At 28.0% G+C, this 27433-nt stretch overlaps 1 protein-coding gene across 1 annotated transcript in view; it reads right to left on the bottom strand.

The window, feature by feature from the left end:
• Nlg3 (Neuroligin 3) overlaps positions 1 to 19386 on the bottom strand; it is a 147412-nt gene extending 128026 nt beyond the window's left edge. Inside the window, exon 1 of the mRNA XM_065498289.1 lies at positions 18448 to 19386. Coding sequence (XP_065354361.1) covers positions 18448 to 19328 — 881 coding nt within the window. The 5' untranslated portion in view covers positions 19329 to 19386. The remainder of the gene's footprint in view (positions 1 to 18447) is intronic.
• Positions 19387 to 27433: the final 8047 nt, after the last annotated feature.

Below are 27433 nucleotides of genomic sequence, written 5' to 3'. Positions count from 1 at the left end.
GAAAACATACATTTTTCGTACAAACTTTTAACCATGAATAAATTATGGAGTGTAACTTTCTCATTATTGCCGAAAATATAAGAAAAAACTAAAAAAAACCTATCCACATTTTTGGTTAGAAAATTAGCGAGAAAATAACTTGTTTTCATTCAGATCATTTGATATCTTGATGAAAAAGGTTCATTGTCACACTATTTTCAAACAATGTTAGAAATACTTGAATATTTAAAGAAAACCTGGATCAGAAAGAAAAAAAGTTCTAACAGATATTGGTAAGGCAAAAGGTCGAACAATTCTTTCGAGCACAGAACACTTCTATCAAAAAAGCAGCTCATAAAGTTAATGCTCTGAGACTTTTGTGCGCAGAGCAACTATAAAATCTTTAATTTGAGGATATCCGAAAAAAATGGATAAATTTATAAAAACCGATTAAAATGCCAATATATTAATGTTTATTAAATTTGTACAATATTTGAAGAAATTTACGTATTTTTAAGAATTTTTATATTGAAATTTTTAAGTTTTATTTTATTTAACAAGTAAACGTTTTTTTGTCTCTCTCTTTATATCCATAACATACATGTTCTATATTTGAATATTCTACAGAATATTTTGCGATAACTAAAATTTACTTTAGAAAACAATTTCTTGATTGAATAAATTTTTAATGAAAAACTTTATAAGTTTTGCATAGAAATAGAAAACTTATATCATTTTATAGAAACATTTTCGATTGAATGAATTTTTTATAAAAAAGCGGCTTCTTTAGTGAATATATTTTTAATAGAAATAGAAAGCTTCTCGGTGAAATGGATAGTAAAGAGAAAAGTTCTCGATTGTATGAGTTTTTAAAGGATAATGTCTTCTTTGAATGAGTTCTCTATAAAAAACTTCTGGATTAAATTATTTTTCTGTAGAAAACTTCTCGATTGCTGAGTTTTTTATAGAAAATTTATGGATGCATGCGTTTTCTCAGTAAAATTTCCTTTGTAAACTTGTAGGTGTAAAAGAAATGCCGCCATCCGTTTCTATATACACACCAAATGTTTGTAGTCCTTTACCTTATTTACTCACATTTTTCAGAAAAATTACAAAACAAATGACTTTCATAAAGGTTAAGTTCAGCTTACAAAAAAAAAACAAATATTTTTTAAACTTTTGCTAACTAAAAACGCAAAAAAAAAGAAATATTTAATAAGCCTAAAGAAATTTTTGCATAAAACTTATTAAAATTTCCATTTGTATATAAATTTACCTCATTTACTAACAAAAAATATTCATAAGCTAATTAACTTATGAATAATTTTTTTTAGAATATAACAAAAATAACAAAAAAATAAGACACAATAAAAAGTAACAAAAATTTAGACAAATGAAATTTTGCGTATTTTGACACAGGTGTGATGTTGTAAAAAAAAATAAAATGTTTATTTCTCTGTTTAAACAAACATTTGTCAAAAATTTATGTTACTAAACAAATTTATTGCTACCCTTTTTGCAACTCACTAACAACCTGTGTGCGGCAGAGTGGGTTTGTCTTACTGTCTAGTTGTGTTTTTGGGGTTTTAACAGTTCAAAAATAAACTTTTGCATTAAACTTTGAAATTTTCCTTTTATTTTTGTATGAAACTTTTTCGTGTCAGTGTTGTACTTTTCTCAAGATTTTATTTGTGTAAAACAATTTCTATCCTTTTTTGCTTTATTTCCCTCTTTTGATAAAAGTATTTGTTTCTCCTTAAGAGAGTTCCACCTTAGTGCTGTCATTTTCTGTTTTTTGTCTTTCAAAATATTAGAAAATTAACCTTTCAAAAAATAGATTTAAATACTTTTGGAGTTTTTTTTTAATGTTTCCTTTCTTTCCATTTTTTCTTTCACATTTTCTGTCAAGTTTATTTAACAGTGAATTCATTCATTTGTTAAAGGTTTCCTTTTTAGTTTTTAATTTCACTTTTTGATGACTTAAGAAGGCTTTTTTTGCATTTTAAATCATCTACGGGAATAACACACAACAAAAAAATAGAAACGAAATAATATGAACAGAATATTGTTTGTATAATTGTGTTTTAGTTGACATTTACATAAATTTAATTAAGACTTTGATAGCAGACAACAAGCATTTGCCAGACTCATGGAAATACAAAACAGAGCAAAATAATAAAAAAGGTTTCTAAAGGTATAATCAGTGTAAAAGGAAATAATTTCGCTGGGGTAAGGGATAATGAGATTAAAAGTCAATACAATAAACAAATTCGCCAAAACGTGAAAGTGATTGATATATTCCCCCTGAGTTTTGACTTTGAATGCTATGACATTCTCCTAATTGTGATTTGTACAAAAGCTTTCAAATTAAAACAGCCAAAAGATTTTACGCTATAAATTGTAATTAAATTATGTAAATTCGCTGAGGATTGAAAAGATATGTGTTTGTAGTAAGAATTTATGACCTGCTAATTATTAAGAAATCAAAGTTGTAAAAGAAAATGTGTTCTAAGGCAGCAACAAGTCTTTCTGTATAATTCAAAGTTCAGTTTTTCTTACACTAGAAGTTTAAAAAATTAACTTGATTAAATAAGCTCTCTTAACTTTCTCTTAATTACTGTAACTGAAAAGTACAATCAATAAATCTATCTTAAATAACAACACTATTTATCGAAAATAATTTTTCATATCTAAAATTCCCATTTAATAAAAAAATCTTCAATCTTTAAAATTGCACAATCATCAAAGAATTGCTTTTAGGAATTTTTTGTTTTGTCGGTACCCAATTTAAACAATTTTATTTTTTTATTAAAATAAATATAATTGCATACTTTTTTGAGGTTTATACAGAAAGCAAAGAGAAAGAAAATAATCTTATTTGCCTGAGCAAAATTGAAAACTTAAATAAATAAAATACTATTTATATTTTGTTTCTTGGAATTAAATACAACTGGAATGGTTCAACACAATGATTATTTAAAGTAGAGTAAAACCATAAAGAAAGTATAGTCGGTCAAGTCCGACTATATGATACCCTTTTAAAATCAAATTTATTTGTACCGATTTTAATGACCGGATTATGACATTACACAGTAGTCTGGGTTAGATTTCAATAAAACTTATTTGTGCTGTATGTTGTTTGTGTATCTCTACAATTAAGATATTAATTCTCAGATAGGGCTATTTTATGGGGGCTAGGAGAACTAATGAACCAATTCTATCCTAATTCAATAGGCTTCGTCCTTGGAATAACAAAAAAAAGCTTGTGCTTTTTATGACAATATTTTTGCACGTGGTGTAGGGTATTAAAATATAAACAATACAGAAATTTATGACTGAAATGAATAACAACTGCGACAGCACCTCTTTAATTCTTTACAACACAACAATTTTACCAAAAATTGTATTCTTGGAAACCAACTACAATATTTATTGTAGATTTGTAGATGGCAAAAGCCTGTAATAATATTTGTCCATATACATAGTTTTATGGGAGGAGAACTGTCGGAGTGAGTTGAAGGTAAAGAAATGAAAATAAAATATGATAAAAATCTATATAAAACTTATATTGCATTATAAGAAAAACGAACACAACAGACAAACACACACCTTGATGATATTTGAAATGTTGCACAGTGAAACGAAATGGAGTAAGATATTAACAAAAAACTAAATGGTCCATGTATATAATGGCATCACGTGAGAGCGATTTGACAGATTTTTTTATTCGATTCGAAATTTTCAGAAGATGGAAAAAGAAGAAAAAAATTTTTTTTCTTCTTTTTAATTTTTAATATAATGCCCTCTTTTCACTTCTCACTTTTCTTAATAAGAAACATTTTTAGAGAAACTTGAAGAACTAACATTAGTAAATAGCTACTGGGCGAAGCCGGTGTTTATTTTCCAAAGAAAATTTATCAAATATTTAATTTTCAATGGATAGATTGAAATTTCTAGATGTGATGAATTTTCTATGAATAATTTTAAGAAATGTATGACCAAAAACTAAATTTCTTTGAAATCCGTCATTTTCAAATCGAATACAAAATATGTCCAACTTTCAAAATATGAATTTGTATCCCCATTTAGCATTTATTACAATCGAAAACAATCTTAGTAATTTTTGAAAATTTCGTTATAAATGTTTTGAATATGTAAAATTTTGGATGAAATTTTATGATTCAATTCAGTATCAATTTATTTTACTTTAAGGATATTAGAGAATGTTGATATTTCATAATTGAAAATCAAAAACTATTGTTAATTGGAATTTTTCTTAAGCATTAAATTCTTTGACCCGAAACTTGAAAATTAAAATAAAAATGTAAACCGATTTTGTTTAAATTTCCACTATTCGGTTTCTAGATGACGGAGAATAATTTCCGACAGTAGAAACATCATTAAAATCGTAATATACAAAATTGAAGATTGATAAATTCCACTTTCAAATGAAAAAGTGGAAGTAAAAACTTTAACCCTTAAATGCATGATTTTTACTTTTATTTTTCTATAAAGTATCAAATATTTAGTTGATTTTTATTTATTATATTTTCTTTAGCTTTAGTTTGATTTATAATTTCTTTAGCTGAAACCTTTCGTACTCCATTTGATTTTTCTGAATTAAAACCTGAATTAGTACCAAGCTTATAATCGTCTAAAATTAAGTGGAACTGGAATGTAGACAATTGGCAACAATATACATTAAAGGGTTAAAATATGTAAATAAAATAAATTTAAATATTTGATGTATACTTTCAGGAGTGACAAATAAATACTTATTTAACTCTTTCCGCCACAGTTTTATGTGATATGTTTATAATCAAAACAATTACATTTTTATTTTAAATGTTTTTATTATGATTTTCTAAAGAAAAAACTAAATTTTTACTTGAAAAAATTAAATTCATATTTCTTGTACTTGTAGCTTAGGAAAGTGCGTCTAATCACTTGGTTATTTTGTTTACTGATAGAGGACATCTAAGACTACTAGACACATGGAGGGTATGGGGAACTTCCACTACCCCCGTTTTTTAGAACCGTTTATTTTCGAAGTTTGTGATTTTGTAAAATTGCTTAAATTTGGCCCACTGGTTCCCCACCAAGGAATAACCTAATATTACAGAAACAATTATTTTAAGTAGCTCGGTTTTTACTTATCTATTCAAAAAAAATATTTTTGATGTCGCTCTCCTAGAATTTTTCTAAAATTGCTCTATTTTTTGGGTATTTTTCTACCCATTCGGCGATAATGGGTTAATTAGGGTTCATATATTATAAAAAATAAAAATACAGCTAAAGGTTAGTTTATTAACCAGCATGGCGGCAGGCATTAAAAAAAATTTTGATAACAATTTTCGTATAAATTTTATTGAAAACGTATTAGTTGACTAAATTTTCTGAACAAAAAAAAATAAAGAAATAGTTGTGTAGGTGAGACATGCTCCAATTCTTAGTATACCCCAACCTCCTGTGTACTCAACCGGATTTTCCATTCGAAAATTTTGTTAACCATTTTGGTTCCACCACAGCAGCTTTCGTATTTAAGTCACTAACAGAAGTATTATATACGTATGTCATCATCCGAATCAAAATCTTCATCATATTTGACTGGAGCCCAGAAGGTATGTATGTCACCGACCACCATCATCAGATCGACATGCTCCTAATAATTCTGCACTTCGTCGGGTTCAAGACTGCATACACTTTAGCATACCTTCGAACAAAATATCTTCAATTTAATGTTCATTGATTACATGCGGCATTATTTTAAAATAACATAATATTGTGTATATAAATACATTTGGTCAATTCACAAGGTCTCTTATCATGTCATAATGTCATAATATTTCACAATGGTTTTTATTGTTTTTCAAGCAAAAAATGTTCTAAAATAATACTACTCTGTATGCTATGTTTATTGTGTTATCGTAACTAACCAGCGCCGAACGCGTAAGAGTTGGTTAAGCCGAGCTGCCGAGTTGTGATATATTAGGACATTATGACAATATGACTGATAAGAGACCTTGTGAATTGACCAATTATATAAAACCTATTTCAGTCACAGTGGTTATAAATCTAACCATTCTTTACTTACGTTATTTATCAAAGAGTATAGTATACAATATTACACTAAAAAATAGGCTATTCAATTGATTAACCGTTAATCGGTTAACCGGTTAATTCTGGTCAGTTAACTGTTCGAATAATTCAAAATTGACGATTTTCAAATAACAATTAAACCGATTAATTTGCATCGATTAACCGAAATTTGTTTTTTTTTGTACTTTATATAGAAATATAGTTTTAAACACACAAAATTTATTTCTCAACTTATAAACATTCCCTTCTAGCAATAGTTTTTTGAAGTACAGTACGAAAACTGACACTAAGGAATTTGCAAATGAGCCTTTTTTCTAGAATGTTCTATGATGAACTTGGTCCTAATGAGTCGGACGACGATATGGTAATAGACGAAACTGAAGACATTACTGAAACTAGTCGTTTATCACAGCTTAAAGAAACTATTAAAGTATTCAAAATCTAAAAAAATCCAAAAAGGATTCCCATGGTATAATAGAGAATGCTTATGCTCCTTAGAAAAAACTAAAAAAAGAACTGAGAAATTGGATATGCTTTATCATGCTATACTATCGATTTCTCTAACATCTACAATCAGTGAGAAATTTTTTTCAATTCAAGTTTTATTAAAACTTAAAAAAAATCGTTTGAAACGAAATCATTTAAATTATATTCTTTTTTTATATTGTTTCAGAAGACCTCCCTAAAATCCTATAAAAACTCACATGTTTTTAATTATTAATTATTTGATCGATTAACCGATTAAATCTGAAACCCGATTAATTGAATAACCTACTAAATAACAAAGAAATCCTGAATTTGATAAACAATAAACATACTGACCTTTTTTTATTGAATGCGGGAAACCCTCTTAGAAAAACTGCGATTTACAATATTTTTTAAAATATTAATCTAACCAGATCAACCAGAGCAAAAACATAAACGATGACTTAAAAATATTTGGCAAAATGTCAATAGATGTCACTGAATATTGTTTAAAGAATTTAGGTGGTTAGAAAAGTGATCACCAAAACCGGAAAGAGTTAATAAGCTTTGTGCTGAAAAAGAAAAACCAAAATTATTTTCACTTTCGTAAAATTTGTGTGACAGAACTGAATATTCTTGTTTCCAATTCCATGTATAATTATTTTGCCCCACTGTAACTGCATTTTGTTGTTCTTTATTTATAAATTTCCTTTTTTAAGGACATAGAACTGTTCGCCTTGGAAAAATGCAAAATTAGTTTATGGTATGAGTGAAATTGTCTAGCTTCTATATATTTTATCTTGATTTAAAAATAATTTTTTTCCTCCATTTTCTCTACTGGTAAGCAGCTTAATGCAATAATATTCAATTTAAAAATCATTTCAGTTTTCTCATATTTATTTTCCTACATTTTCATTTCACTCATTCGGTTTATTTTTACTTTTTTTTTTTGTTGTTTTTGTAGAAATTTCTGCGTTTATATACATTGCACACATTTTTTTAATTTTTTTTTTCAATTTCAAACATTCCTCTAGATCCACTTGCAAGTTAGCACTCGTGCTTTATTATTAGTATTTAAACATGTTTTTGTAGCCTTTGGCTTTAATCTCGTTCGAAGGAGCCAGCAATTGTGGGAGTATCTAATTTTGGTAGGAAAGTGTGTTTACGAGTACGTAGTTTTTTTTTTCAAATCATTTTTACGGGCTTACACTAAAATTTTCATTTCTCATTAGAAATAATATAATTTTTTGTAAAGTAGTTTTATGCTGCTTTTAGTTTGTTAGAGCTGAATTTTTGTTATTACATTTGAGATTGAGGTATTAAATGGTAGTTCGAGAAAGGAATATAAAGGTGAGGTTAAGGAAATAGCAATACTGTTACAACTTTAGAGACAATTTGGATGATTTGAAATGAAAACTTGGTTTAAATCTAATTTAAAAGATTTATAGTGATGTGTTGTGGTTGGAAAAATAAAGAACTTTTTGCAATATCAAAAACATAGTGAAAGCTTTGATTTGTTATATGTATGCTAAGAATTTTTATTATTATAAAATTGTATGTAAATTATTATGGAATAAGACCCAAACTCTGCATAACATATTGCATTCGATCAACTATCATGTATTTTTCAAATAAACTAGCCTTTATGTTATTTTCCCTTATGTGTTGTTTTCCACACATACCGTATATCTAAATATTTTGCACTAGCAACATAATTTTTTATATTAAAAATCATGATTTACCATCAAAAACATAAAAACAAAATTATATTTTCTTATTTGAGCATTAAATTAGTTTAGTTACCTTTAGCACATTTTACACAAACATTTCGGTTATGAGGCATAGACTTTTTGCCAGAATCATTACATTTATCAAAAACTCTGTTCCTAGTGCAAAATACGTATAAATATTATATGTGTGGAAAACCACACACGTCACTTTCTAAATATCTCGTTATCAATAAATAGTTTTTAATGAAAAATTGTGTTTTCTATGCTAAAGGTACAAAAATTTCAATCATGAATTTTGTGTGGTTTTCCACACAACTTTGAGATGAAGGTTAAATTATGCAGCATCATTTTGCTAATATTTTCTCCCTCTGTGTAGTTTCATAAAATCAGTACTACCACTTTCATTGTTGTATTTTGTAATGTACGCATTCATTAAGATTTTATTAGAGCAGTCGTTAATTCTATGTGGGTTTTTGTGTATAGATATGTATGTATACGATTTTTTTTCCTTTTATGACTAAACCATCGACTCTGGTTTGGTTATGATTATTGTGCTCTCCATACAATGCCAGTATGAGACCATCATCCTTAGCAAACAAAAATGAAAACCATCATTAAACGCATTTACAAGCTGGCCATTAAAGACTTAACAAAATGAGCATTTTATATAGAAAATTTTGGTAAGGGAAAGTACATGGCTACATACAAGCTTACTCGTATAAATTTATAAATATAACCTGAGTTTATAGGAAAAATTTTACACTTCGTTTATGATTGCTTTTTTTGGATTTCATGTTGTGTTTTTTCCCTGTACGTCACATCACTTCTCCTTCAACTCAGCTCTAACAATGTTATTTTTGGCAGAAGAGAGAAATACTATAAAAAAGTATTCTAAAAGTATAAATTTTATTAATAATAAAAATGTTAAGGCTATTTTAGCAGCAACTTTAACACACTTGTTCTTGGGGTAGGAGGTTACAATGAAAATGAAAATCTAAGTAGTCGTTTACTGCTGCTGTGTACTTTTGCTTCCTTTAATACTTTTTGCACAACTTCCTGCAATTCCTTTTTGCCCTTGCTGTCAGTTTATTTGTATCTGTATATTAGGGTAAAGCCTATTTTCAGATATCTCTACATTTTTGTTTGGTCTACAACAAATATGTTGTTTGGAGTACAAAATATAAAGAAATAATATATGTGTGGAAAACCACACACGTCACTTTCTAAATATTTTGTTATCAATAAATAGTTTTTTAATGAAATATTGTGTTTTCTATGCTAAATGTACAGTTTTTTTAAAAAAATGTACAAAAGAGTTGAATTTTGTGTGGTTTCCCACACAAGAGTAATGTAGTACCAATTTGCTGGTATTTTAACCCTCTATGTAGTTTCATAAAATCATTACTACTACTTTCATTATTCAAATTTGTAATGGATTCGAAATTTCCAATTTTCCTGTCACATTAATCAGTCTGAATTTTATAGATTTCATGGGTTATGTTGACTTAGAGGTCCTTTGTGGTTTCTATCTTCTTTGCATATCCCTCCGACTTAAGAAAACCCCACAAGAAAATGTCCAATGGGGTCAAATCACACAATCTTGGTGGTCAGTTCACATCACCACGATGTGAGGTGAGCATGTACAAACTCTAAACGTTATCACCATTTGATTTTCATATAACGTAGAATAATCTTAGACCCAGGGAGCATTAAAAATCCAAAATGTTCAAAATAAAAACCACCCTAATATATAAATGGGTGTTATTATTTTAAAGAACTCTCTCTGTTTTTTATTATTTCCATTTAAAATTAAATGTATTTTATTTTAATGTTTTTCCTACTCTTTTTATGCCACTTGCCCTATATTTTAATCACTTTTTATTTCTTGTCATTAAAAATTTTTGTAAGTTGTTTAGAATCTCTTGAAATTAATATTCTTTTTTTTTTAAAAAAAAGGAAAAAATACATTAAAAGAAGCGTTAATGAGTTATAAGTTGTTAATGGTTTGTGGATTTTAATATGAGTGCTGGCATAAAATTGTTAGATATCTTAATTGTATATTAAAATATATGAAATGTTTTTCTATATTTAATATTATTCCCTTACACTTGTGACAGTTGTTAGCAAAATCAAAAAAAATAATATTTAAAATTATGTTGTAAGTAATGGGTAGAGTGGTTGAAAAGGGATATATGGTTTCCCTTTTTCTATTAGCAGTAACACTAAAAACTTTAATAATCTGATATTTATAAACTACACCGTCATAAGTCGATTTAACCTTCATAGGGTCTTTGGGTCAAATTTGACCCATTTTGAATTTAAAATTGAATTTATTCTAAAAGTGAGTTGTTTATATTTTTGATATTTTATGAATTTTATTTAATTTCAAATGTCAACAACTAGGTTAGGTTAAAAAAAAATTGACAAAAAAAAATAATTCACGAAATTAAATAATTGAATATTTAAAAGAAAAATTATTTTGATCATTGACTCAGTGTAGGGTATTAAATGGTAGACCGTGGCCCACCATACTTTATTACTTGTTACTTCTTTAGTAAATTTTCACATAATTTTCTTACAAACCTAAACAAAATTTTAATTACCCTACCCTTATTTGTATTCACAAAATATGGCAAGGAAATTACTATTATTTGTTATATGCAAATCTTTTCATAATAAGATTGCAATCTCTACTCAATATTTCTTTAGCTTTTACAAACCTTAATAAAATCCTATAGTTTCATGCAAACAAACCATTATTAAATTATTATTCTCATATATTTTAAGCCAATTTCTATGCTGCTCTTATATAATTATAAGTATGCTACAAATAATTTAACATAAACTTTGGCTAACTAATACAATAAATCATTACACATCCTTTTGTAGCATAACTTTGGGCCATAAAACTTACTAGAATTGTAGTATTGTTAAGGGTTTTGCAATAATAAATGTTAATTAAATGAAATAAAATTATTACTTTTATTTAAATATTACATTTTAAAAGTAATAAGAACATTAAATAAGGTTTAGAAATTATATAAATTAAATGAAGTAAAATTGTAGTATTAAATATTACTAGGAATTCTGTATTTTTACATTTGCTGTAGTTTAGGAAAAACTCATGTCTGATATGAGAGTACAGTGCACTCGCAATAATATGAACTAATTAAAACCAGGCCAGTTCACTTTTGCAAGATTATTCATATTTGCGAATGGCATCTAATTCCCATCTACAGCTAGGGAAGTCCAAAACTTATTAAGCAGTTGAATTAGAATTTAGCCACTACCTTGTTGATTAAGATTTCAACTCTGTGTAGATAGATAAAATACGTTAAAAAAAAAAACAAAAATAAGCTGTTCATATTTTAAAAAGCTTTAAAATATGAACAACTTAGTTCACTAAGTTCATATTTTAGAGTAACCTATGGAAGCAAAAAGTGTTCATATTGTTACGTTTTAACCTTTTCAAAACGTTGGCTTATTTCCTTTAAATAAACCGGATACTTTTGATTACAAATAAAAGCCGTTTAGTAGTTTGAAAATTGTAACAACTCTTTATTTATTTAAAATGTACAAAAACAGAATTAAATAGTCACTCAATATTTTTTTATACACGTTTATAAATTCGCAGAAATACAGGTACACTTTATAAGGTACACGAATTCACTTGAAAAACACAGCACTCAGTTGATGTTTGTTCGAAAAGCGTCTCTGATAAACTCACTCACGACTGCAACCTCTGCCACTATTTATAACACTGCCATCTGCACTCTAGATTTCTCTTTAACTGTCTAGAGGTTTCTAATACATACGCCATCTGTAATGTACTTTCTATAATGTTCTTTAACTGAATATTCGAATTCGAATATACGGTCGCAACAAACAGCGTTGCCAACTTACGATCAATGGTCAACTGAAAGCTTTTATTCAATGTTAATAATACCTACAGATATGTTACAGTTTGCCATTACAGCACTGTTATTTGAAAGCATTAGGCTACTTTTAAATCAGCCGTTAAAATCGTTATATTTGAATTCAGGTACAATTTCGTAACAATATTTTGAGGTGTTCATATTATCGCGAGTGCACTGTATTTAAAATTTTATGGAAAATAAAATACATCTTCTGGTAGAAAGTTTTCTAAGGAATTTTATGTAGAAGAGATTTAAAATAACAAGTTAAATTATTATATGTAGCTCTTTTAAAATTTATAAACATTTGTATTAGATATATAAAATTTAAATATATTAATATTTATATTAATATAAACGATTTGCAAATTTGAGCTCATCAGACTTTAAGTCAATAGAGTGTAAGTTTGATATCATGGATCCATTCTTCTAATTCAACCGATCATTTCGAAAAGGACACGTGTCATATTTTTTTCCAAACTCTCTTTTTGAGTGAAAATCACTTATTTTCAAGTACCACAAATCATTTTGTATAGCTATTGAAAATTCTAATCTGTTCGAAAATGGCAGTCCTTCATTTACTTAAACAAAATTTTTTATTTTTTTTAAATTTTGCACATTTCAACATCGTCATTAAATCGACAGTATATTAAAATCATATTATTTACATTACAAAGTATGAACAATTGTATACACTTCACTATTTAAGTAAACAAAACCTTATTTGGCCCCTATGCGAATCATGAATCTAATGACAAATAGATAATGCAAATATTTATCTATTTTCTACTCTACCTAAGCCATCCTCACGTATATCACAAAATAAAAAAAAAAAGACATTTTCTGGGGTAAAGTTCTCAGATCTATCGATCTGTTCGATCCTCAGATCACTATCCCTTATGATTTCTGAGATATGATGGAGCTATTATAAACAAATTTTGTTTGTTAGATTTGTTTTTTCTTATTATTGTAAGAAACTAAGAAATACAAACAAGAACATAATAATACAAAATATATCACTCTATTTAAAATTTCGTTGAATATTACAAAATTTACATTAATAGATCAGAAAAGAAGTAGAGAGAATAAATTGAATTTATTATATTTTATTACTTTAATTTTGGTAAACGGAACTTCTCGAAAATTATATTGGCTTGCTAGTAACGAATAAACTTTGAATTTTGCCATTTAGTAATTTTTAAAGTGACAATTTTGGATTGATTTTGTTATCGAATCTAAAAGGTTATGGACTTCTTTTAATTTTAGGAATCTTTCCATTGCACTATGTGCAGTGTAAGTCTCTTGAATATGGGAATGTCCCGGCTCTGAACATTTTTGAACAATTGTTTTCAAGTTACTACTTTTATACAAAATGTCAAGGAAAACGGACGACACACAGGAGTCGCCCCAAAAAATTATATGCTCAATATTATAAAATATTGAAATATATTTATGATCAGTATTCGATCAGTATATGATCAACATAAATAGTAGGGTATTCATTCGACTAATGATCGTTCGATTAATCGAATAATTTCTTACGAATAATTATTCGAACAATTTAAAAATGGCCATTTTCGAATAACGAATAATTCGAACAATTTTATGTAGAATAATCGAATAAAACGAATAAATGTTCATATATATTTAAATTTATTAAATTGCTTAAAATTTTTCGTAATTCCAAATTTAAATAAGTAATAATGACTCTCAAAAATTTTATTGTTTCTGAAATTCGACAAATAACTAAAGACAAAGGGACTTTCGATCACTGTAGATGAGTGTTCCGATAGCTCCTTCTATAAATATATAAATATTACTGCAAGAAGTTACAATTCTAAAAACAAATCTTTCAAAATTTTTAACTTGAGACTTGAACCAATGAAAATAAAAGGTACGGAATAAAATATTTGTTTTTTAACTGGAGAAATATTATAAGAAGCGAAATTAATAATCAAAATTTTAACTTAGATTAAAGTGGAGTTGGATGTGATGGAGAATGTGATTTTGAAACGGTCGTCGAAAGTGATATTGAGGATGACATTTATAATGATTACATTGAAATAGACGATGGCATTGATCTTAAAATATATGTATACAAGTGATGTTATTAACCGTGTACGTATTACAAAATCTATATAAATATATAAATGTCTTTGTAAGTTTGTTTGTTGGTTTGTTTATTTGTTTGAGCATCACTCCTAAACGGCTGAACCTATTTTATTGGAACGTAGATAGATCCTTACTGGGAAGCGTCAATAGGCTATATATTTTTTTTATTTTACTACGACAGGGGTAGCGAAGCGCACCGGGTCAAGCTAGTAGTTAATAAATCGAATGATAAACACAAATATTGCAACTAACGTTTTGTTCTAAGAAAAGCATTGAGTTCGTCTTATACATGATTTTGAACATCGTTGAACATCTTTGTCTAACATGGTAATACACTTTTTGCGTATTTGTAAATGCGTCAATAATGCTTCAAATTAGCCACATTCACTGACAATGATATCAAACTTTGGACAGATTCCCTTTATTGTGTAATTTCCCAAGAAAGTGGTCTTAAGCAAAGATTCGGCAATGTCGATAGAGCAAAAATAATTTAGAAATAGTGAATAATTAATTTTCTAAAGAATTAGTTACTCAATTTAAAACCCGAATTAATGAACGACATAAAAAAGTTTTTAATACGTTTACATTGTATTTGAATTCAGGATCATGTCCAACTAGCTCAAATTTTTTAAAGCATATCTCCAAAAACTAAAGGGTTTGCTAACTAGTCAATTGTTTTGTAGATTGTTCGGGAATTAATCTGATAAGAATATTTCTGTTGAAAGTTTAATGATGGACTTTGTTTTCGAATGTTTTTTAACATTATCAGTACTTGAATTGTTAACATTAACGTAATTTTTTTTAAAAAACCGATATCAACACTTCATTCTTTACTATTTAAAAAAAAATTAAATTATTCGAATAATTCGATTAATTTTAAAAGTGTGATCGAATTATTCGAACAAGTTAAAATCTCTTATTCGAATTATTCGTTTTATTCGACCAAGATAAAAATCGAATAATTCGAATACCCTAATAAATAGATTGAAACTTGAACAACACTACGAAATTATACAAATGCACTTTGAAAATCAGATATCGGTGAAGATCATTTTTGGCTTAACAGGCTTGTAAATAAACAAAATTCGCATATGGAGAGAGACTAATCCACAACAAGCACTGCAGACTCCATTACATCCAGAAAACGCACCTTTTGGTGTGGTTACATAATCTGACCTCATTTCTTCAAAACTAAATTCGGAGCTCGCGTCATGGTGAATGGATATGGTGCGGTAACTATGATCAATGATGTTTTGTTTGAAAATATGGATGACATAAAGCTGGCGAGAAGTGGTTTCAACAGGATGGGGCTACGACGCACAGTGGCGCCATTTTAGGTTTTTCGTTGCAAAAATCATAACTTTTAAACCAAATGAGATAATAAAAAAAATTTAAAAATCGTATGATAGATAGTTGATTAGCCTATGATATGAGTATTTGAAAAGAGTTCTACGCCTTTCAGGTGTCTACTTATGGGTTAGCAAAGTTGAAATTTGTGGAAAAATAAATTTTATGGGATGTAAAATAAAATATTTTTTACAATTTTTGATATTTTATGTTTCTTTTTAAAGGCTTTAATGATTTAAAAATATTCCAGAAAAATTAAAAATAAAAATTTTTTGAAAAAAAAAATTTAGTTGGTTTTTCGCGGTTATATGTCATTTTAGGAACCATGACTTTTTTCAAAATTTTACCTCTAGCTAAAAATGTGGCAAGGACGGGCAGCTGAAAATTTTGGCATTAGGTAAAGGCATAATCAAAGAACATATTTTGTAAATATGGCAGATATAGAAATTGATAGTTTTCTTTTTATTTTCCATCAAAGTTGAGAAATATTGAAAAAAATGGATTGTTGGTAAATATCGATTTACCTGGACAAATACAAAGCAGACAGTACACAATTTTTTTATTCCTTTCTTAATAAATATGTATATCAACAGAATCAAAAATAACGACGATCCATTACATAGTTTTTGATATATTGCATCTGAAAGCGGTCCAAATTACCTAAAAATAGTCTGTTTTATGAAAACTGAAAATCAGTCTTTGAAGGTCTAACGTAAGCGGAATGAAATTGCAACAAAACAGAAAACACGATATTTGTTTCCAATGTCCAAACAAATAGTTTATAAAGCCTTTATAAAATAGCCCATTGTATTGATTTAATGTAAGCAAAAAATTTATTATGTACTTTTGTGTTAGTTATGAAGAAATTTATATACAGGTGTTGAAAATACCAATGTTTGCAATTCTCTGAGCTCTTATTTGAGTTTCATGGTCTTATTTTTCTCGATTTTTATTTTAAATAATCTACAAAAACTCTTCTATTTAAAAAGGTCCTAAAACTCTCAAATTATTTTTAATTTAAAAACATATGGAAATTTTTTCCCTTTAGAAAGTCCGGAATTTCAAGGGTGTTGGAAACACCATAATCATGATGATGGAACAGCTAAGAAGGATTTTCTTTTTAAACAAATAATCCCTGATGTTTCTTTTTATCAAATGATTAATTTTGTCTACACATTTCATAATATATTAATTAGAAGTGATGGTCAAATCACATTCCAAAAAATTCAAAACTTCTAATTTACATCTGATTGACTGAGATACATATATATTATTTTAGAAAAAGGATTATATTGTACTTTGCACATCTGATCAATAATAGGTTTATTTACTTCCAAAAAAGTCCACTTCTCTGCCTTTCACTGCCACTTGATGTAAAATATAACAAATTTTTCCCGATGATAATTGATAAAATATGGAAAAAATTACAAATGTTTTTTCAAGGTAATTCTTTTTTTGTTAACATTTTGAGATAACTAAAAGTCAGATTTTCAAATGGGGTTTTAAAGTGTTAAGGGAAAACATAACGTAATTCAACCTTTTCTCTTGGCCAGTGTCAAATTTGTGTTGCAATTTCATTCCGCATACGTTATATCTTTTGAACCAAAAATCTGATTGTTATAAGAGTAGCATTTTGAAATCGTTGGACAATTTACTGTGAAATAGGTTTATTGAATATTTTTTAGGGGCACATGAATTTTTTGATTTTTGCAACTTCACTTGTTTTACGGGCGCCACTGTGCGACGACCGCAACCATCGAATTATTGAAATCAAAACATTTCGATAACTTGATTTCAAGAAATGGGCCTGTCAATTGGCTTCCAATGTCATTCGATTTGACGATTATTACCTGTGGGGCCACTTGAAGTCACTGATATATGCTGATAAACCAGCAAAAATGAACGCCTTGTTCGTGTGATTCGTGAATAAAAAAATTGTTTGATTAAAATTTAGTTTTTGTGGTATTTTTTAGAATTCCAAGTTCTATCGGGCTTAAAAAAACACACTTTAGAGCTAGCCATATCCTTCCCATAGCGAAATAATTATGTTGCTTGTAAAAAATTCATAGTCTTACCGTATGTGTGGAAAACAACACCTGAGGATAAAAAATGCAAGTTTTATTGAGGGTGAGATAAGGATATACTGGAAATTTCACTGAGCTATCATTTCAGCAGAATGTCTACAGAATTTCGAATACAAATTTGTTTATGTTTTTCTGTGTGAGAACAAATATTCTGACTACGTTGTCTGAAAAAGAAAAGAAAATTGAAAAGTGCCATTCACATGAGATATATCCATGTGAGGACAAGAAATGGCTCGCTGAGTAAAAACTCTATGGCTGGTCAAGAATATATTCAGTTTCAGAACAAAATCCTATTTTACGGACTCATCAGGATGGAATAATTGTTTTTTTTAACATCTCGATTTAAAAGTAAATTCTGGCATAAGACGCCGGATATAGAATGATCTCCAAGCTCAGATTTTGTTCGCAATAAATGTGTGGTAATATTTATATTTAAACTTATTATGGTTGAACAAATAAATTCTTAATCTGTGTTACATATTTTTGTCGGTATGAGATCAAGTCGACGAAAATTAAGGGCTACGGCTTTTTTAAAATTTCTGATTAACACATCCTCTACAAAACACCCTGTTGATGTATAAAATGTCTATACTTATTTACTACCTATACAAATAAAAACTTTGTAGTAGCAGTATATTATAACAAAGAACAAAAGAGAGAACAACCAAAACAAAACCAAAAAAAAAAGAAAAAAAAGTATATAATTTAGCTACTTACCTGTCTGCCTTTTTGACGCCTGACCACATGGCTGCCGAAACAGGAGGCATAAATCTTAAATTGCCGACAGGTGGTGATGCATATGGTATGCCACGATACGCTTCAACCGGATCTAAATGGCGTCCATCTAATTGTACAATTACACCCGATAAAGCGCCATTGCGTGTATGGATAATACGTGATGAAAGTTGTGAGGGTAATTGGTCATTTTGATTGTTGTTGTTGTTGTGGTTGTTGCTATTGTTACTATTTTGTCGACTACTGCGAGAGTTTGAGGACGATGAAGAGGAGGACGAAATTGATGATGTTAGTAGAGAAGAAGAGGAACTAGAACTACTACTACTGCTGCTGCTACTACTACTACTAACTCCTCCCGAACCTGTTCCACTTATGGCCGTCAAGGACATTGAGGGCACTGTATTGGATGATTGTGTTAAGGAGGATGATGATGAAGACGTTGATGTTGTAGCTGCTGCTAATAAAGCTGTTGTTCTTAAATTTAAATTATTATTTAAATTATTATTATTACTATTTAGAGAACCTTTATTTTTATTATTATTTATATTGTTATTATTGTTGTTGTTGTTGTTGTTGTTGCTACTCAAGCCATTTAATGAGCTGGCAGAGACCATGCTACCGTTTTCTATACATTGTTGTAGCAGTACTATTGTTAGTAATATAAAATTGCAGCAGGATGTTAATGTGATTCTTTTTGTTCTTGTTGTTATGCAACAGTTAGTAGATAATTTTCTTCTGCTACGTTTTGACACCAAACATTGGGACTTTATTAATTTGCCAGCCGCTGCTGCTGTTGCTGTAGGTGTTTGTGTTTGCTTTAGTGTTACAGCTATGTGTTGCATAAAACAATGCAACATTATCATTATGTTAACGGTTGCTTAAGCAACCGTTTGTTGTCAAAGAAAGGCAACTTTATTTTTAGTATTTTGTTACGTTTTTCAGGTTGCGCTGCTGTAGATACTTTCTATTTCAATATTTTTTTAGGTTTATGTGTCTTTTTAAGGGTTTATGATTTTTTTTAAAGGAATATATTTTCTTTATGATCTTGTTGTCATTTTAAATATGATTTATTTTGTTATGGGAAAAGATCTAAGTATAAAAATAAGAGATTATATTAAGATGCCATTATGTCTGTGCTCTAATTAAGATTTTTTTTCACAGCTTAACAATTTACGTTGTATTTGTTTTTATACCCACCACCAAAAAAAAGTGGGTATATTGAGTTTTTCTATCCGTTTTTAACATATCGAAATTTTGATTGTAGAAACAAAAAAAAATTCTAAGGCGATCTAGCTATGTCCGTCTGTGTGGCTGTTGTAGGGGTATGAAGTTTTCCCCAAATATTCTCCGTTGATGGACAAAAATATGAGACCCCCCTCCAAAAAGATTATATTTTTCAAAAATGTAGCAGATATTCTGCACAAGTTGTTCTCTTTATAAAAGGACAAGCTATATTTAATAAATGCCTATATCAAATCAGTATCCATAAAAAAATAATCTGCAAAAAAGGAATAACAAAACAAAATTTTTATATTTTTCAAATTTAGGAAACTATAATGACACTGTCCAACAAATTGAGACTTTTTGCTTGGAACAGAGTAGCGACGCTGTAATTCTGAAAGTGCATATTGAGTAGATCATTTTTGTGGAATAAACTTATAGTCCAGCTGGTCGGAGTTGTTTTTTACAGTGGGTTAAAATTTTAATTTTTTGATCCATGGGGGTATTATACAAAATAAAAAAAAAATTTAAATTAATGTCTGAGAGAATTCTTATTGTCAGAGTTATATTGTGGAATTTTATGGGGATAATAAAGATAAATATTTTAACCCTTTGGCGTAAAGTTAGCTTTTCAAAAAGTACAAATTCATTATATATCCTCTTAAAAATTTTTTAGATAACTTAAAAAGAATAAAAGTACTTTTTTCCCAAAAAAATTGCGAAAAATCGCCTTTTTATTTTTTTTAAATTCAAATGCATGTAACTTTGGACTCAGCCATGATTTTTAAACACTTCTTGATATATACATCTATTGTTAATCCTATAAAAGAAAAATGGATAAAATCCGGGAATATTTGGAACCGCGGTCACCAAAAAACTGGAGTAGGGTGGGTAAAAATGTTGAAAATTAAATTTTCAAATGCAAATATCTGCTAAGCTATAAGAGATAATTGATAGCTACGATGAGGTTTTATGTAGTGCTCGATAGTCAAATTTCATTTAAATCGGCGTAAGGGTTTAGAAGTTACAGATTTATTTCCCTCTTTTTTTATTCTCATACCACTGTGCATCATTCTTTTTGAAAAGACTTATTTTTTGATTTTCTCGAAAAACGGTCGAATTGTCCCCTAAAGAGAGGAGCTAGAGGGTTAAAGTCTTCCACAAAAATGATGACCATTGCATTCCACAGTATAATTCCGACATTGAGAATTCTCTCAGACATTAATGTAAAATATTTTGTTCATTTAGTATAACAGTGTGTGTTATTTTTGAGTCATGGGAGTCACGAGATAAAAGACCACAAAATAAAGACCCTTGTCTCCCAGTTTTGCCCAAAAGTCATGCACTTTTTCTATGGGCCCCAAAAATTTGGGCCCTCGGTTTCATTTTTGCAAAAAAGTGATCAATTTCTCAGGCTCATATCTTGCAAAGAGTTCTGATTTTTGATTTACTCTCTGAGGCAAAGTTGTATACCTTGTCATAAAGAACAAAAATTGTGAACATATAAAATCAAAAAAACTTCATCTTCAAGATCAAAATCGCAAAAAACTTTAAAAAATTCGAAATAAATTCAGAAATATTTTTTTTTAAAGCTGCCTAATAGTATGCTCTAGTTTATAATAATTTAATAGTTTATGGCCCAAAACACTTAATTCCTTTAGTTTGTTCTTACTAACCTACCTAACGGTGTTAAGAATCAATCCTAGGAAGTTCATATGTTCTAGAAAGTTATTTATTGAGATCTTAGGTACATTTTTGTAGTTGATTGTTTCCTTGAATTTCGAACGGTTTGCTATGGGTCTGAACAGGGTAGAAAAGGTAAAAAAATCCAATTTTTTTAAGTTTTTTGCGATTTTGATATTGAAGATGAAGTTCTTTTGATTTGATGATCTACTCAACATGCCCTCTTGTTTTTAAGGTCGGGTTCATAGATTTTTAAAGAAGAATGTTTTTGTGCATGTATTGATCTACTACTATCGATTGTACATTGCTTCCATATAAGGCCCACATCCGGAAAATACATTATCATCTAGCAATGTAAAATTTTCTACATATAGAAAATATAATACTAACCTAATCGGATAAAAAAGATATTTTTATAGAAAACTCACTATAATCGGTTCCCATTTTTGATTAGTGGTGGGTATATATGATTCGGTACAGCCGAATATAACTCTCTTACTTGTTAGTTTTGTGCTGGGCTAAAATATTTTTCAATTTCATTTATAGTTTTTGCCAGTAAACTATGATGTTGCCAATAGTTGTTTGCAGCATAGTGTTGGTATGTTGGTTTTTTTTCTAGCTGGCAGCTTGTTAAGCACTTAAAAATGTTATTCGTACAAGTGCCACTTAACAAGGTTTTTTTCGTCTTATTGTAGTTGTAGTTATAGTTGCAGTTGTTGTTGTTGTTTTTTGTTATTTCTCTACTCTATTCTTTTACACTGTACCAGTTTGTAACAGTGTGATAATTTTTTGTTCTCTATATTTTTTTTTTTTTTAGAGATTTTTGTTGTCTTTTAGCATTTGTTTGCATAAGAACACTCATACATCTCTTCAAATAATGTTCTCATATATACATATGTATATGTAATTTTCATCTTCCATTATACGACAAACACATGCTTCCATATTTGTACATACTCTCTGTGACTCTTTCTCTATGCTCTCACATGTGTACATATCAACAGACACACACTATAGCTGGGGCTGTAAAGAGAAGGGTGCTTCAATACATAAACATATACAAGCTTTTATGTTTGTGCATTAGTGTGTGTGTGGATGTTGGCATTTATGTGTGTCTCTAGTTTCCTGTTAGCAACCATAAGCCTCACTTTCATTTCGTTTGGCTAAAAGTAACGGTAGTGGATTTTTTATGTTGTTGTTGCTGTTGATTTTTTTTTTGTTTTATTTAAAGACAACAACTACTACAGTCTTCATTTTTACACATTGTCAGTTTTTTGGTTCAAAAACAAGAGCAAAAAAAATGGCAAAAAGAATTAAAGTGGCAGTTGTAAAAAAACTAAGTTTTATGTAAAACAATTTTTTTGTTTTTTTTTTATCTTACTGCATTTACTAGAGAATATTGCCTACATTTGTATGCACCTGCTGTTGCTGTTTTGTGTTGACATGTTCTGCTAGAGTTGTAGGTGAGTTTTCTAAATAGAAAATTAAAAATTTTTTCTCATTGAATTTTTTTCAACAGTAAGGCAGTTAGCACTCTAGTTTACTATTGTCCTTTCCACTTCGTTTTATAGTTGCTGTTAGAGCAGTTGTGTTTTTGTAGGTGTTAAATTGTTCTCATCTACACTCTATATAAGTTCTTCTTCTGTTGCTAACATTATTGTTGTTATCTACTGCAGGCCTAAAAGCAATGTGGCATTTTATGAGCAACTTAATAATTTTGTTGTTAACGTTCCTTTTTTTGTTGTAATTGTTTTTATTTATTTTTTGTTGTTTTTTTAACAATGCTGGTAGGCTTTATACACTCCCCCACTCACATATTTATAATAAAAGCATAAAAACAACAAAAATTGTATATGAGTCTATGTAGGCGTATGAAAACGTTAAATTAAAACACCTGTCAGGAAGAAAGAATAGAAAAGTGAAATTTTTTTTATTAAGATGTGTTAAAATGTTTAATAAGCTATATATTATGTAGGCTAAAATAATTTGATTGATTAAAGAGCCTTAAGTAGGTGGATGAAAATAATCTTAAATATATAATTTAAGGCATTAAAAGAATAAAGAATTAATTAATTTGGGTAGAAATTAACAAATAAAAGTGAATAAACCTCGATATTGCGAAATCTCTATATAAATAAAGTATACTTAAATTTAATACCTCTATCAGTCTTGACTGAATATTTCAGAGAAAACTCACCAAAACCTTAACCCTGCTGTTAGGTTAAGCCCATTTGGTGCAATTTTTTAATTGTTTCCTTTGTAATTTTTGAACGGTGATATATATCTACTAACTTAGTTTTTTAGCCCAGGTGGTATTTATTAGTTTGTTTCATACGTTTTCTGAAATATAGTCAACTTCCGAATCTGAAATATCGGAGTCACTTTTTGCATTGAGCGATTCTTGTACTTCATCTTTATTCAAGTTTGCCATGTCGTAAGTAAAACACGTCTGTTTTATTAAAAATCCTGCACACAAAGTGTACCAAGCATTTGTAAATATGTGTGCTTCTTTACAACAATAAATCAAAATCCGAATCCCGCAATTATCTATTACATATTTAATCTATGTTGATTAAAAAAAAAAAATAAAAAAGTGGAATCCTACACTTGTTTTTTACATTAGCAGTTTATATGGACCAAATGGTCCATTAACCTATCATTCGTAAGTTTTTTCTGTATTTAAATACAATAAGAAAAGCTTAGTAAATTTTAATACATCTTCAATTTGAATATATTACAAATTTCCTTCATAAAAACCAAATAAAAAATATTAAAAATAGAACAAGGTTAGTTGTAGTTCAGTTCTAGTTCAGTTCTAGTTCAGTTCTAGTTCAGTTCTAGTTCAGTTCTAGTTCAGTTCTAGTTCAGTTCTAGTTCAGTTCTAGTTCAGTTCTAGTTCAGTTCTAGTTCAGTTCTAGTTCAGTTCTAGTTCAGTTCTAGTTCAGTTCTAGTTCAGTTCTAGTTCAGTTCTAGTTCAGTTCTAGTTCAGTTCTAGTTCAGTTCTAGTTCAGTTCTAGTTCAGTTCTAGTTCAGTTCTAGTTCAGTTCTAGTTCAGTTCTAGTTCAGTTCTAGTTCAGTTCTAGTTCAGTTCTAGTTCAGTTCTAGTTCAGTTCTAGTTCAGTTCTACACCATTTCCAATTGTATTTCAGAAGTTTCTAATTGTATTTCAGAAATTTCCAATTGAATTTCAGAAATTTCTAATTATATTTCAGAAAATTCCAATTCAATTTCAGAAATTTCCATTTATATTTCAGAAATTTCCAATTATATTTCAGAAATTTCTAATTATATTTCAGAATTTTCTAATTATATTTCAGAATATTCCAATTATATTTCAGAACTTTCTAATTGTATTTCAGAATTTTCCAATTGTATTTCAGAAATTTCCATTTGTTTTTCAGAATTTTTAATTTATATTTAAAATGTTTCTAATTGTATTTCAGAATTTTCCAATTGTATTTCAGAATTTTCTATTTGTATTTCAGAAATAACCATTGGTATTGCTATTAGAATTTTCTGAAATACAAATGGATATTTCTGAAATACAATTGGAAAATTCTGAAATACAATTGGAAACTTTTTAAGTATAAAATAAAAATTCTGAAATACAAATGGAAAATTCTGAAATACAATTGGAAATTTCTGAAATACAATTAGAAATTTCTGAAATATAAATGGAAAATTCTGAAATATAATTAGAAAATTCTGAAATATAATTAGAAATTTCTGAAATATAATTGGAAATTTCTGAAATATAAATGGAAATTTCTGAAATTATATTGGAATTTTCTGAAATATAATTAGAAATTTCTGAAATTCAATTGGAAATTTCTGAAATACAATTAGAAACTTCTGAAATACAATTGGAAATGGTGTAGTTCAGTTCTAGTTCAGTTCAGTTCTAGTTCAGTTCTAGTTCAGTTCTAGTTCAGTTCTAGTTCAGTTCTAGTTCAGTTCTAGTTCAGTTCTAGTTCAGTTCTAGTTCAGTTCTAGTTCAGTTCTAGTTCAGTTCTAGTTCAGTTCTAGTTCAGTTCTAGTTCAGTTCTAGTTCAGTTCTAGTTCAGTTCTAGTTCAGTTCTAGTTCAGTTCTAGTTCAGTTCTAGTTCAGTTCTAGTTCAGTTCTAGTTCAGTTCTAGTTCAGTTCTAGTTCAGTTCTAGTTCAGTTCTAGTTCAGTTCTAGTTCAGTTCTAGTTCAGTTCTAGTTCAGTTCTAGTTCAGTTCAAGTTCAGTTCTAGTTCAGTTCTACACCATTTAAAATTGTATTTCAGAAGTTTCTAATTGTATTTCAGAAATTTCCAATTGAATTTCGGAAATTTGTAATTATATTTCAGAAAATTCCAATTCAATTTCAGAAATTTCCATTTATATTTCAGAAATTTCCATTTATATTTCAGAAATTTCCAATTATATTTCAGAAATTTCTAATTATATTTCAGAATTTTCTAATTATATTTCAGAATTTTCCATTTATATTTCAGAAATTTCTAATTGTATTTCAGAAATTTCCAATTGTATTTCAGAATTTTCCAATTGTATTTCAGAAATTTCCATTTGTATTTCAGAATTTTTATTTTATACTTAAAAAGTTTCCGATTGTATTTCTGAATTTTCCAATTGTATTTCAGAAATATCCATTTGTATTTCAGAAAATTCTAATAGCAATACCAATGGATATTTCTGGAATACAAATAGAAAATTCTGAAATACAATTGGAAAATTCTGAAATACAATTACACCATTTCCAATTGTATTTCAGAAGTTTCTAATTGTATTTCAGAAAATTCCAATTCAATTTCAGAAATTTCCATTTATATTTCAGAAATTTCCATTTATATTTCAGAAATTTCCAATTATATTTCAGAAATTTCTAATTATATTTCAGAATTTTCTAATTATATTTCAGAATATTCCAATTATATTTCAGAACTTTCTAATTGTATTTCAGAATTTTCTAATTGTATTTCAGAATTTTCCAATTGTATTTCAGAAATTTCCATTTGTATTTCAGAATTTTTAATTTATATTTAAAATGTTTCCAATTGTATTTCAGAATTTTCCAATTGTATTTCATAATTTTCTATTTGTATTTCAGAAATATCCATTGGTATTGCTATTAGAATTTTCTGAAATACAAATGGATATTTCTGAAATACAATTGGAAAATTCTGAAATACAATTGGAAACTTTTTAAGTATAAAATAAAAATTCTGAAATACAAATGGAAATTTCTGAAATACAATTGGAAAATTCTGAAATACAATTGGAAATTTCTGAAATACAATTAGAAATTTCTGAAATATAAATGGAAAATTCTGAAATATAATTAGAAAATTCTGAAATATAATTAGAAATTTCTGAAATATAATTGGAAATTTCTGAAATATAAATGGAAATTTCTGAAAAATAAATGGAAATTTCTGAAATTGAATTGGAATTTTCTGAAATATAATTAGAAATTTCTGAAATTCAATTGGAAATTTCTGAAATACAATTAGAAACTTCTGAAATACAATTGGAAATGGTGTAGAAACATTTTAAATATAAATTAAAAATTCTCAAATACAAATGGAAATTTCTGAAATACAATTGGAAAATTCTGAAATACTATTAGAAAATTCTGAAATACAATTAGAAAGTTCTGAAATATAATTGCAATATTCTGAAATATAATTAGAAAATTCTGAAATATAATTAGAAATTTCTGAAATATAATTGGAAATTTCTGAAATATAAATGGAAATTTCTGAAATTGAATTGGAATTTTCTGAAATATAATTAGAAATTTCTGAAATTCAATTGTAAATTTCTGAAATACAATAAGAAACTTCTGAAATACAATTGGAAATGGTGTAGTTCTGCTTTTTTTACTGCATCGTAAAATATTTCATTATTGAAATACTTAAAATGTGATGTAGTGTCCATTTTCTTGTTTAATATTTAAACACAAAATTGATTTCAATAAAACGAAAATTACTATATGCAATTACTTTCCTATTCTTATACATATAATCTTCAAATTCATTACATCTGTTTTTTATGCTCAAATTAAAATCATTTATTTAAA

Source organism: Calliphora vicina, chromosome 1, assembly GCF_958450345.1.
Source record: "Calliphora vicina chromosome 1, idCalVici1.1, whole genome shotgun sequence".
Classification (NCBI taxonomy): Eukaryota; Metazoa; Arthropoda; class Insecta; order Diptera; family Calliphoridae; genus Calliphora; species Calliphora vicina.
Note: the sequence above shows the minus strand (reverse complement) of the source record. Positions and strands in the feature narration are given on the sequence as shown.